The 13833-nt window shown below is 46.2% G+C and overlaps 1 protein-coding gene across 5 annotated transcripts; it reads right to left on the bottom strand.

Moving 5' to 3' along the window:
* Positions 1–238: 238 nt before the first annotated feature.
* MLF1 (myeloid leukemia factor 1) lies at positions 239–13559 on the bottom strand. Of its 5 annotated transcripts, none has more exons than XM_062499583.1 (8): positions 13470–13559; positions 8549–8732; positions 5576–5620; positions 4610–4699; positions 4171–4302; positions 2564–2723; positions 2165–2297; positions 239–2016 (listed from the first exon to the last, which is right to left on the bottom strand). In XM_062499583.1, the coding sequence occupies exons 1-8, from the start codon at positions 13514–13516 to the stop codon at positions 1914–1916; spliced, it is 894 nt and encodes a 297-aa protein (XP_062355567.1). In that variant the 5' UTR covers positions 13517–13559; the 3' UTR covers positions 239–1913. The 5 variants fall into 5 exon arrangements, with proteins under 5 accessions (XP_062355567.1, XP_062355568.1, XP_062355569.1 ...); XM_062499584.1 differs by having other exon boundaries at positions 4610–4696; XM_062499585.1 differs by lacking the exon at positions 13470–13559 and adding an exon at positions 9801–10026.
* Between the last annotated feature and the right edge of the window lie 274 nt (positions 13560–13833).

Here is a 13833-nt window from a genome sequence, read left to right as displayed (position 1 = left end):
AGTTCTGAAATAGAGAGAGAGGCCTTCTCTCTCCTGCGGTTCCATCTAACTTATTTTTTTGTGGAAAACACGTGCTCACCTCCAGAAACTGAAGGATTTCCAGAGAATCCCAGAGTGGTTCTGCTAAATCTTATCCCATTCCATGCCTTCAGAACCAAGGTTTCCTTTCACTGATTTGTTTCAAAGCAGCCCAAACTAATTAATGTACAAGTGGTGTAGAATAAACCAACAAACCCCATAAATAATAAATAGCTTTATTAAAGAATTGCAGTTTCAGATGGTTTTACAGAGCACAGCTTGTGTCTTAACACAGAACAGTCTTGGTGTAGCAAAGGGATCGGGAGGGAATATTCACCTCTTCCCATTGTAATTTCAAAACCCTTGTTTTATTTCACACAAAAACCCAAATTTTCCATTTGACAGCAGCAGCTCTCCAAGACTCCTGCTCAAACTCCAGCACAGAAAACATTGCTGCTGTTAATTACTGAGATAATCGAATAAATTAATTGCAGAATCCACGTTGTCTCCAGTGGTTGAGCTCTGACTTTTAGGGGTGTCCAAGCCCCCCTGACCTTCACTGCTCATTAAATAATGGTTCAATTACTGCCATTAATATTGATCACAACAGCTTATTCCCACTGATACTTCTCTAATTCAGGAAGGAACCACAAGCAAATAATTGTCCTTCTCTTTTCAGAGCTCAACAAAATTGACTGGGTTTGCACACTAATGAACATTAATTAAAATTAAATAATCTGGGGAAACTGCAGGAAGATTAAATATGATTTAGAGGCTTTTTGGCCAAACAAATATTACTCTTAGCTTACTAAACCCTATTTTATTATACAAACAGGACTTTTAAAGGCTACATTATAATGGAGCCTCGAATTTATATAATGCTTTAATGTCATCAAATTAATTTATATTATTTAATGTTATTTAATTTACTGCAAAGTTATCTGTAAGTTTCTGTAAATTATGAATTATCCACAGGGATAATTCTGTGTAGTAGAACAGCACAGGGCCTGAAAAATCCCAGGATTTTCCTGCTCTCAGACACTGCTGGCTCTTCTAAACTCCCAGTAAATGTAGATTTGGGGTCATTCTACCCTCAGTAAAACACAAAGAACACAAAAAGGAGAGGGGTTCCTGTGTCCAGGGCTCTTTAGAACACAGAAATGGTGAAATCATTCCACTTAAAGTCATTTCTCCCACTTTTTTTTCCCATGAGTAACACCTAGTTGCAGCTGATCTCAGGACACTTATTACTACAGGATAATTAAAGCAATTAAACACTACAGACAATCCTCAAAATGGAAAATGATGAGCCAACTCCACAGAAAACAAAGGATCAGGAATACAAAGCTGACAGTTCAGGCACAGGAAATGAGGTGCAAGCACAGCTTATTGACATAAAAACTCTGATAAATTTAAGTACTGCCATATTTCAGCATTTCCTCTCACTTCATGTTACACCAAGGGGAGTGTGGGGGTTCTGTAACAATTTATGACTTTAAAGGGATAAATAATAGTGCTTTATAGTGTATTCAAGTTTTAGAAAATCAGTCATCCTTTCAGCAACCCAAAATAAAGAAAATTTACTTTTTGTGCATCTTAAGAGTGGGAAGGAAGAGCTGCAGTACCAGGCTCAGTGAAGCCTGAGATTGGTGCAGCTGGAGCAGAACAACTCTGCAAATCCAAGCTGGGTTTACCAGGATTGCAGATGTTCCATAAAGTGCTTTTAGGCAGAAAGTTGTTGGGTTTGAATTCAGTGGGGAGACATTCAGAGGCAGGAGCAGCAAAGGCACAACACAGAACAGAGATTGGTCACAAATCCAGGTGTATTTTATGGACACGAGCACTGAGCACCATCACTGCTCCAGGCAATCTCCATCCCGAGGGAATGGGGACAGTTATTTCCTGGAGCCCTTCAGGGGGAGGTGTGATCCTTTCACACTGAGAGTCTCCAAGGAATCCCTGGGCATTCTGGATCCTGGAGCTCCAAGTGGTTTCTCTCTGGAAAAAGAACAGCAACGATCACAATCTCCATGAAAAAATAAAGAATAAAACCTGCAGTTCCCCTTGGAGCATTGCTCCAGAACTGGATTTTCCTTCTGCTGCTGGAATTTCCTCATCCCGCAAGACAGCAGGGAACTGTTTTTACCTTCTTGATCCTCTTTCCCTGGGGCTGTATTGGATACTTCTGGATCTTGGGTTTTCCACAGCTTCCCTGCTTCGGCAAGGCCTGAACTTCATGATCTCTTTCTGCCACTCCTCATCAAAGGTTTCAGCCTCAGCTGAAAAACAGATTCATTTATTTGAGGTGTTAATAGAGAGACGAAAAAAACATTTAATGACTATTAGGGGTTTGGGTAGTGATTTTAAACTTTGTAGTCCACAATCCTCCACACATTGCCTGCAATTGGTTTTAGGGATCTGTAAAAGAGAATTTGGATTTGGAGACTTTCAGTCTAAAAGTGCCTTTTAAGACATCTCAAGCTGAAACTTCCCAATCAAGAGTGTGAAGCAGTGTAAAGCCCATTAACTGCCTGAAAAGACCTACACTCATCCAGGTTAATGAATTCTTGGTTCAACTCCTCATCCCCAGTCCTGGAGTTCTTGGATTTTCTGATGACGTGAGCCCGATCCTGAATGTGGTGACCAATGGCTATTTTCTCCAGGCCACTTTCAGAATCCTTCAGTGCTTTTCTTGTTTCCTTAACCTGTTTAAAAAAAAAAAAAAGGGGGGGGGGGGAACTGAGTGTCCTTCCAACTAAAAAAGAGGTCAAAGAGTTCACAGAATCCCAGGATGGTTTGGGTTGGAAGGACTTAAATCCCACCCAGGCTGCTCCAACCCCAATTCCAGCCTAGCCTTGGGCACTGCCAAGGATCCAGGGACAGCCACAGCTGCTCTGGGAAGAATTTCCTTCCAATGTCCCAATATCCCATCCTACCCTGCCCTCTGCAGTGGGAAGCCGTTCCCCCTTGTCCTGGCACTCCAGGCCCATACAAAGGGTTATTTCTTCCCCCAAAAGCTTTACATCTTTCCTTTCAAAAGTCAGGTTTTCCAGGCTTTCCCAATTCTCTCACTTCTTGTGTTGGCTGCAAACACACCAACAAAACACAAATCAAGCCTGTTTTCTTTTGGCCACCGAAGAGGAAGATGAAACAACACCTGAACTTTTTAAACTGGGTATTAATTATTGGGGAAGAACCCCTCAGTTTAAAAATGCTACAGAGCCAAGTTTCCAACATTCTCCTCGGCAACAGAAACAGCAACACCCGGTGCCAAAATTCCCAACATGAGGAACAACCAATTCTTGGGCTGTGGTGTTGAGTGGCTTGGAAGCCAGGCTGCCCCTTATCAGTGTCCTGGGGTATTAATAGAACCTCGTGATAACAGCTGGACACATTCCAGCCAATCCTGCCACGGCCTTTAGGGATCCTGTCTAGGCTTTCATGGCCCGTGCCAGGTTCACATTCCCACTCCCAGTTCCCGGCAGGATTAGACACAACAGCTGCAAGGGAGCTCCAGCTCAGGGTTATGTAAGTGCCTGGGCAAAGGGGTGCTCTGAAGGCAGGGGTTGCATAGGTCAGAGCCTCTCCTGGAGTTTAAGTGGGCAGGAAAAGGATTCATTACAGCAAAGAGAAGGGCATTGGAAAACTGCTGCTCTGTGCTCTGTTTACCCAGCCTTGCATGGGTCTGTAATTTATTTTGGGGTGTACTTAAAGCACAAAACTACAGAGAGGAAATCAGATCTTTAATACAGAGCGGGGTTTGAGAGCCCTGTGTTCTCAACTCCTCAATTTTCTTTGTGCTCCCAGGGGACAGGGTCAGGGGGAGAGGGCACGGCCTCAGGCTGAGCCAGGGGAGGACATCAGCAGGAATTTCCCCATGGAAAGAAAGGGTTGTTAAAGCACCGGAAGGGGATCTCAGGCAGGTCTGGAGTGCCCAGCCCTGCAGGTGTCCAAGGAATGACTGGATGTGGCACTCAGTGCCAAGGTGGGCACAGGGCACAGCCTGGACTCCATCCAACCTCAGCAATCCCAGAATTCCGTCAATTCCAGGAGTAACTGCAGTAAAAGCAGCAGGAGACACTGGTTTGGTGTGGCTGCACCTGAATCCCAGGCAGTGCCCAGCTCCTGGGGCTGGATCCCAGCATCACTCACCCCTCCTGGAGCCGTGCGGGTCTGGGCCGAGGCTTGGAAAACTTTGGGAGGTTCATCCCCCACTTTGGAATAGGTCATCATGGAGGAGGAGCTGAAACTGTGCCCTCCACTGGGCTGGATGGACAGGTCATCCTACAAAGCAAGGCAGGCTCAGCAATGCGAGTTAAAACTTGTGGCCAAGAGTTATTCCTTATTATTGTATTATGGAAAATATTCCTTCACATAATTAACCCTCCTAGTACCACGTAAAACTTCAGTTTTATCTTCAAAGGATATAGAAAAATTACAAACACAATAAAATCTAGGCAAAAACTCCTCGATTTTTACCATCTCCTTGAGATTAGTCCCATTTATCTTGGCATTATTTTCTGAGGAATATTTAAAATAACTGGCACTCTTCAGTGCTATAAAGTTGAGAATAATTTTTAAAGAAACTCACAAATTTCCTGTGCATTTCCAGCATGCTGTTCCTCATGTCTGACATCATCCTGTCCATTGCAGAAAATGGATCCCCAAAATCTACATCCTGCTAAAAAAAGGGGGAAACAAAAAGACTATAGTTAAGCCAGTCTCACCTCTCCCAGTCCTAAAGCTGGTTTCCACATGCATTTTTTACTCAAAAAGCTTTTCAGACTGCACTTCACACACAGACAAGCCAAAATGCATATTGTCCAAAGGAAATTGAGGGAGCTGGATTAAGATGGAGATGCTGGAAAAATGAAAGTGGAAGATTTGTCACTCAGATGTCAAAGTGGCCACAAAATGAGTTCATTTAACAAAAATGTGCACTGGATATTCAAATATCCAATTATTTCACAAATGTGCCCATAAACCTTCTGACCTCACCAGTTTCTGCTCTCCAAGTGCTGTATGACCCTCCAGGGTTTAAAGTGAAATAAATTCATTTCCACAGTTAAGTATTTCAGCACTGCAAGCTTAAAGCTGCACTTAAGCCCAAAGTGAAGTACAATTAAAGGAAAAAAAAAAGGAAAAATCTTCAAGTTATTTTTGGAGTACAAGAAATTGAAATCCTATGGACAGATAATGGATATTTCACAGGATATTCCCAAAGCACAGCTGGAAACCACTCCAAGACCATTTTTAGGGTAATTTCATTTTTAGGGTAATTGCATTTTTATGGGCTGCTCTGCCTTACTGGGAGCATTGGTTTTGTGTCACCCCCACAAAAACATTCTCCAGCAGCACTCAAAGTTTGCAGCTTCCCCAGGGATTATCCCATCCATATCCAAAGGTAAATGCCCCAGGAGGGATTTTTTTTTCCCTGGATTTTCTTATTCCCAAACTGCAAGCAGCACCAAAAGCAGGATGCAAGCACACAGCTCAGCCTCTGCCATGCTTTGGTTTTACACACAGTTTACACAGGAGCTACTCCAGGGATACTGACCCCTCTCCCAAAACCTGCAAAGGGCATGAGGGAGAAGCTGGTGCCCTGGGGGAAAAAAAAAAAAAAAAGGAGGAACATCGGGAATTATTATCAGGAACAGCAGAAATTACCTTTATATGCAGCAGATTACATGAAACATTTCCCATCTAATCAAAATCACTCGGAGGGCCTTGGTAATTAATGAATCCCTGGGTGTGTGTAAATAATAAATTTACACTGATGATATTAGAAAGTGCCAACTGCCACCACATCTAATAAATATTGCTAAGTGTGTGTGAAAAGCACTCGGAGGTTGGCAAACACCTGAACCCCCCAAGGACCTTTGTGCTGATTTCACACTCCAGGCCCCACCCTGCAATGCTCCATTCCAGGCAGGCAGCACTGAAAGCTGATTAAAATCCACTAATCAGCCAATTATCCCACGGAGATTGAGTATTCCTGCATGGCAGGGCACTGACATCCTGGGAAACACAGAGGCCTTCCCAGGAGCTTTAATGGAAAAAGAAGGAATTCTCCAATTCTGGAATAGCTTTAAGAACTCTTCAGGTTTCTGTCAGGACAGATTAGGTAGAGCTGTAAATAATATTATTTTTTTTTCTCTCAAGTTCTCCCCAGTAAGAGTTATTAGGCATACAAACCTTACAAACTCTGTTTTATAGCACTAAGAAGCCACTAAAAGCTGTTAAACATTTGTCTGATATACAGGGTAATCAGATATATTAAAAAAACTCCAATTAACAGTATCTCTTAATATGTTTTAAATCATTCCTCCTTCCCTAAAAAATGAACTGCAAACCTGCTTGGAGAAAGGAAAAGCAGTTTTCAATTTGAATCCTACAGTGGCACTCACTGAGTTGTCCCAACTAATTTGGTTCCTTTGAAAGCAGTTTTAGGCCTGCTACAACTTGATTAAACACAGAACTTCAACACTACTAATCAGTGTAAATAATTTGAAGGAAGTGTTTTTGACAGGGTAGCAAAGCTCCACCTTTTCCTACATAAAGATGTAATTTTTGGGGTTTAAATCCTCGGTGGAGCAGCAGTTTGAGGTGACAGGGCAAAGCCAGCAGCGCTGAGTCTGGTGTGACATCTGACAGCTCTTCAGTGCCACAGCAGGAACAGCACAAGATCCTGGGAAGGCTTTGGCAGCTGTGGAATTCTTTAGCGCTCGTCAGGCTAGCACAGAGTTCCTGCACCTTCAACTCCTGCTGCAGAGCAAGGATTTGGGGTCTCACATTTGTCCCTTGCTGCAGGAACAGGGACACAACCCCTGAGCTCTAGAGGTGAGCTCTGACAGGTTCATTTTTTCTAAAGGAGAAAAAGCACTGATGTGGCTTTAGGCAGCACAGATCCAAAGATCACCTAAGGATCAGCAGAGGGAAGCTCATGCCATAATTCCATGCAGGTTCTGTACTTGCCAGGACTGGATGAGCAGGGGAAGGAATATGCCAGTTCCCCTCTGGAGCTGCAGGTGACAGCTCTGTTCCAGCTCTGGCCTGGCCACCAGCCCCTGTCACCTGCCTTTCCTTGCAACAACCTTGGAAAATCCAGGGGGATTCATTAAAGCAACAGGGAGCTGAGTAATCTGTAGGGAAAGGAGCTCCCAGCATTTACCCTCTATAAATATAGCTCTGGATAAGGGTTAGATATGACTGTCCTGCTGCCCAGAGCTGAAAAAAAATCACTTTAATTAAACAAAGACCATCAGTTTCACTGGGTAATACACAAAAATACTAAACTTCACACCAATTTTCCTGAGCTTTAATTCTTACAGGTTCGTATCTAAGGGAATATTAACAACCAGCCCAAATTCAGAGCATGTAGTGTTTATTCCCAGCTGCAAAGCTGAAAGAGGGTTTAAAATCCATGGGTGGGTATTCCTGAGGTGGTGAAATGCAGGCTTGTGGAAATCAAACTGAAATAGCTGCACACAAGGGACTGGAGTGCACAGGGAGGGCACAAATGTATCCTGGAATTCTGGAATGGGTTAGAAGGGACCTGGTAAGAACCTGGCCTTGAACACCTCCAGGGATAGGGCAGCCACATCCAGGCACCTTCTAAGTCAAGTTACCATGAAAAGGAAATGCACGTGCAGGGAACATGGGACATTTTAGTGCCTTTCTCTGAGGGAGACTTTTAATGTGTGGTATTTATGGAAACAAGTGATCAGTCTGTTCATTAAATGTTGTCTGTTCAGTGATCAGTAAAAGCCAGGCTCTGACCAGCCCTGACAGATGTTGAGCAGAGATAAGCAATGTGCCACCAAGGAACCAACAGAGGAATCGTTCCTGTTTCCCTGAGTGAGGAAACAGCTGGAAGGAGGTTCCCAGAGCACAGCCAGGCTTGCTTCCCAGTGTGGAAAACAAGGCTCAGTTTCCTGGTAGATTTTAAAAAGTTTAATAAAAGAAAATAAAGCAAAAGGCTCTAAGAGCTGGGTGCTTGGCACACCTTCACTCAGGGAACACTTCCTTAAATGCATCATCCTGTTGCATGTTCACAGACCTTCATGCATTATTCAAAATCATCCCCCCCCAACCTATAAATCAACATTTTTACTTTTTTTTTTCTTCCCTTGTGGCTCCTTCTTGTCAGTGCACACCACGGTAACAGATTTCAATAAATCCTTTCCCTGGAGTTCAGGTGTCACCCCTGTCTTCATCCAGATAGGATAATCCAAGAACGTGAACAATTTCCTGATTATTTTTCACCATTCTCTGAGTTAGTTTCATGAAAAAAAGCTTTTTATATCACCACGTCATAGTCCAAAAAAAAACATATTTATCACACTGCTATTACTAAGTTTTGTTAACAGCAGAGCTAAACGAAACTGTACTCATACAGTGAAGTTTTCCAACATGATACACACAGCATTCACTTTAATATTTGTGAAAAACCAGTAACGTAACAAGTACTGCTAACAGCAGGAAATGCCCACGGCATGGAGCAGTCCTGGAGCTCAGGGACACAACTCACCCTGTGGGAGCCCCTCAGGGCCACCTGCGAGTCCTGATGGGCTCTGCCCTCTGCTCTCCTCTCCCTCCTCTCGGCTGCTCTCTCGGCTCCCTCCGGCAGGCTCAGGAATGGATCCCGCCCAAAAGGCTCGCAGAAGCTCCTCATCATCTGCCTCACGTGCTGGTGGTGGGCAGCAAAGGGATCCCTGCATTCCAGACACGGCCACTGCGTTATTCCAGCTCACGGACCACAGCTCCAGGAGATTGCAAATCCCACTCTTTCCTATTTCCATAGGGTTCTTTTGCCAAAACTTTTACTTTAAACAGGACCCAAGTGGCCAATCTCCCATCCTGAATCAACTGATTTTCCCTTCCCATCTCTGAGATCCATTTTCTCTCAGTTGCCCTCGCTGCTCTCCTGGGTGTCCCTGTTCCTTTTCCTCATCTTCTCCAGCATCATCCTTCCTTGGCTGCACCTTTCACTCCAGCCTGTGTTTAACACCTGACCTATTTCCACCTCTACCACCTGACATTAAAATCATTTCTTTTCAATTTCCCCCCTTTAGCACAATCCTATTCACTGAACTCCTCATGTCCCACTGGATTCCTCTCATCCCTCAGATTCGTTCTGCTGCCAGCTCCCATCCTACTTTTCCTTCTCCCTGTCCCACATGCTCAAAAATACCCATTTATCCTCTAAATTCAGGCCAGTTCCACTTCCTGTAGCCACCACTGCTGCACCTTTGCCTTCCCTCTCCACAAATCCTGTTCCCATTCCTCTCCTGTGCTTAGGAAGGGGATTCTCACTGGCTTTTTGTTTTCCTCTTATTTTCCCCCTCCTTTCCTCTGCCAAAAATCTACAGAACTCCGCTGGTATTCCCAAAGCTTGGCTTGCAAGGAAAACATTGCTCAACTTCCCCAGCTCTCTGAGCTGGACAAGAGCTGATATTCCTAAGTAAGGCCAAAAGAGGAGCAATGCAGGGATTTTTCAGAAGTACAGGGTATGAGCAGTGTTGAGGGGCCAGGCTGCAAAGGAACACTTCTCCCACAAAGAAAAACCACCAAAAACATTTCCTCCACGAAAAAAAAACAAACAACAAACCGAAAAACCAAACAAAAACAAACACAAAAAACCCCACACAAAAGACAAACAAATTTCCCCCACAAAAAAACTACCAAAAACATTTTCCCCCCCCAGAAAAAAAAAAAACAAAAACCAAAACAAAATCAAAACCACTTCCCCCACCCAAAGGGAGAACTGCCCCCCAAATTACCCTGCTTCACTTCCTCCTTCCATCTCATTTTCCTCTTTGCTGTCCCACTGAAAACCACCTCACTACCATGAACAGTCACTTCCCAGCTATGCTCATTTAGGTTTAATACACCTCATCCTCCTTCCTCTCAATTCCTGGCACTCCCCACAGCTCCAGGACACCACGGCCTTCCCCAGGAGGAAAAGCTCCAGGCTGTTCCTGACTTTCCCCTGCCCAGTTATCTCCTGCCCAGCTTTTCTGCTCCCCACCCCTTATCTGCAGCCCCACATCACGTGGCAGCTTTGATCTTGTGCCAAAGTCACACTTATTTTTTTTTTCCCCCTTTCAAGTAAATAAGACAAGCATGAGGTTGGATTCATTTTGAAATATTTTTAACACAAAAATATCCCTTTAAGCTATGTCCAGACTTAAACTCAGCCCAAAGGAGACTTCTAAAGTGTTTTAGTGATGCCACGGAGCAGCCCCTGCCCTGCTCCCAGCTTTGGCTCCAGCCCTGGGGTGATAAGGAGCTCACCCAGCTGTGTCCCCTCACTGCAGGATGAAGAACAGATGGAAAAAGTCCTGGCACGAGCCAAGGGCAGGGAATCACACCAGCACTGCCCCGGGATGTGCACAACCCCAGCAGATCCCAAAGCCCAGAGAGGTTTGGGTATCAAACACCAAGGGCTCCTTAGTACCAGGGACAGGGAAACCACATCCAAACTGAGGAACGCCAGGCTTGGGAACAGAAGAGGCTCCCAGTTCCCAATTTCAGGCAGTAATTAATAAAAAGAATCAATGTTGTCAAGCCTCAAAAGAAACACCCCAGTTTTGGTACGACCTGGAATAGGGTAAAACCAATGGAAAGGGAACAGAAAATCCATTTGGAAGACAAAGTTTCCGAGGAATTAAACCTCGATGGTTCCAATGACTGATTTCAAACCAGAATTCAAGAGGAGGAGCTCACCCTGACAAACACAGATGAACTGAACAAGGCAAAGTCTCTGCAGTGGATTTTAAATCCCTGCAGCATTTTAAGATCCTTGCTCCAAGCACAGATTTTATGGATGCCAGCAGCTGTAGGACACTCCAATTTAACAATTATTGACTTAAAATATGACCTTTTTTTTGGGGAGGGAAGACACTTTTGATGAGAAGGATGTGATTTCTGGTATAGCATAAAAGTGAGGGGTTCACAGAGTTCTGCATGCCAAATCTGTGCTCTTCATGTGTTAAACACAAAATTATTTTAGAATTAAATTCTGGATGGAGACAAACAATTTATACCTTTATTGCTCCAGCACTCTGCAGTAACAGAATTTTGTCTAACATGTATTAACCTGTCATTAAACATGCAAATATAATGTTACTGCTCACTTCAGTGCATGGAAAAGCAGTCCCAGAACACTAAATTCCACTTAGTGCTTTTGTAAACTGTACTTTGTATTAGATGTGTTTCTTTTGATTAGATAATAGATGGAAATATTAGATTTCCCCCCCCCAGGAAGTTATGTAAGGCTGCAGCTGTAGATTCCCTCTGGAGAGAACACCTGGCACAATAAACTGAAGGGAATTCAATGCAGGGCGTGCAGTGGGCAGGGAAAACACAAGTCCTGTCCCTGGGCAGGGGCTCAGGGATGGATCCCAGCACCTGGGGCTGAGTGACTGCTGCTTCCCCGGGACAGCTGCTCACTCAGGGCTCTAACCCAGCACTATTTCCAGTTCAGCATCAAACTCTGTCCTTATGAGGCAGCTGCAGGCTATTATGACACTATTTTGGAAGCTAATCTTATCTGAGGTTAATCAGCTCATCTCCTTCACTATAGGCAAAGCAGACTGACAGCACAGTGCTGAGAAAATGAGTCTCAATTTCCAGCTCATCTTTCACACACACTCCCTGCCTCCACCTCCTGCAATCCTTTTTTTTCCCTACAATAACAAGGAACAAATTAATAAAAAAGGAATTGTTATTTCAAACAAGACCTAATTTCTATTACTTTAATTTCATGCATAAGATCTGCACTGGGAATTTTCCTGCATAGAACTCACAAGTTGTTTTTTAACAGCAAGAATATTCCTAAAAAAACAACAGTGCTAATGGACGTGGCACAGCTTTGGGAATTCTCCTGGAATGTGCTGTAGCTCAGCAGGAGATTCTCCTTCAAGCAGCCTCAGCCAGAGCTCCTGTAACCAGGAGATCCAGACAACAAACCACATCACAGGGCCTGCTGTTTCCTTCTTCACCCACCCCTTATCTTGACTGCTAATTAAATCCCTGAGAGTTTTTTCAAAGATTTAAAATAATTATCGAGGCTCCTCACAGTGCTCTGATCCCGTCTGCATCCACTACAAATGACAGTTTCTGAGCAAAGACATGAAATGGGGTAAAATTCAGCAGTTCTGGCTGAGGGGAGAAGCCTTTGCACCACTCACTCCTCACATTTAGATTCCAGTATCAAAAGAAGATTCCCACAGGGAATAAACTGGGCTCAGACATGAATACACAGACAGGAGCCACCACTGTGCTCACAGTATGGAAACAGAATCACAGAATGCTTTGGGTTGGAAAGGATCTTAAAGATGAGCCTGTTCCACCCCTGCCATAAGCAGGGACACCTTCCACCATTCCAGGCTGCTCCAGCTCCAATGTCCAACCTCGAACAACCCCAGGGATGTGGCAGCCACAGCTTCTCTGGATAACCTGTGTCTCACAGGGAGTAAGAACAAAACCCAGTCCGCTGAGCTAAAGCACCACCATCCCCTCGGGAAACGAGCACAACGAGGCAATTTGCCATCAGTGCTCTACACGCGCCGGTCAAGTTTTAATTGAAGAACACCCGGTGTGCTAAGTAGTGCTGGCACTGACAAGAGTTCAGAGACAGCCTGTGGCTAAGTGATTAATTAAACACACACATAAATCAGGATGAGCTACACTGCTCAGAACCTGTAGCCACAAAACTGAAGAGCAAATGAACTCAAGAATCTCCAGCCAAGGAGGTGAAGATCTCCTCTGTACGAAACGTGGATTAAACTCTTCCCTGCTGAGAGGGGAGACAGTCTCAAGTGTCTGCCACTGAACCGCGCTGAGATGTTTAACCCTACACGGCTTTAGGGGGGCTCGGGAGGGGCCGGGCGCGGACACAGGGGTGGTTAAACGGCCCGACAGCGGCCCTGAACCGGCCCCGGGCCCTAAGAACCCCCGTCCCCCGGGCCAGTCCTGGCACCTGCACCGATCTCTTGAACCCGGCCGGCTCCTGGCTCCTGACACCTGCACCCATCTTTTCAACCCACACCAACTCCTATAAACCCGCACCGATCCCTTTAACTCGGCCCGGTCCCGATCCTGACACCCGCACCGATCCCTTTAACCCGGCCCGGTCCTGCTCCTGATACCTGCACCGACCCCTTTAACCATCACCGACCCCATGTTCCTCCACCCGCCCCGACCCCTTTAACCATCACCGACCCCATGTTCCTCCACCCGCCCCGACCCCTTTAACCATCACCGACCCCATGTTCCTCCACCCGCCCCGACCCCCGGATCTGCCTCGCCCAACGGTCGCTCCCACACACCCACCCCGCCCGTTTACGGCCCCGGCCCGCCCCACCGGAGCCCACCGCCCCCGCAGCACCCTCTCGGCCGATCCCCCTCCGCCTCACCGCCGTGCCCCGCAGCCTCCCGCCCCTCACCTGAAGAAGGGATCGTCCTCGAAGCACCTCCCGAGCCCCCCGAACATGGCGGCAGCCGCTGCGCTCTGCGCGCCCCCGGCCCCGCGCGGCCCCTCCTCACCGCGCCGCGCGCCGCCCCGCCCGAGCACGTGACCCTCTCCGGCCGTCCCCATTGGCCGGCGCGCCGCGAGGGGCGGGGCTCCCCTCGCGCCGCCGTTGCCGCGGTAACCGCGGGGCCGCCGCTCCAGAAGGTTCCCGGGAATCGGGGATTGGGAACGCTCCGGCAATTCGGGAATTCGGGAATCGCGGCCGCTCCCGCAGCCCCGCTCTGCCATGGGCTGAGCCCCGGTGCTTGGGCAGTGTGAGGCGGGGCCAGCCCCGGCCT

Source organism: Cinclus cinclus, chromosome 10 (assembly GCF_963662255.1).
Source record: "Cinclus cinclus chromosome 10, bCinCin1.1, whole genome shotgun sequence".
NCBI lineage: Eukaryota > Metazoa > Chordata > Aves > Passeriformes > Cinclidae > Cinclus > Cinclus cinclus.
This window is presented reverse-complemented; position numbering and strand designations above follow the sequence as displayed.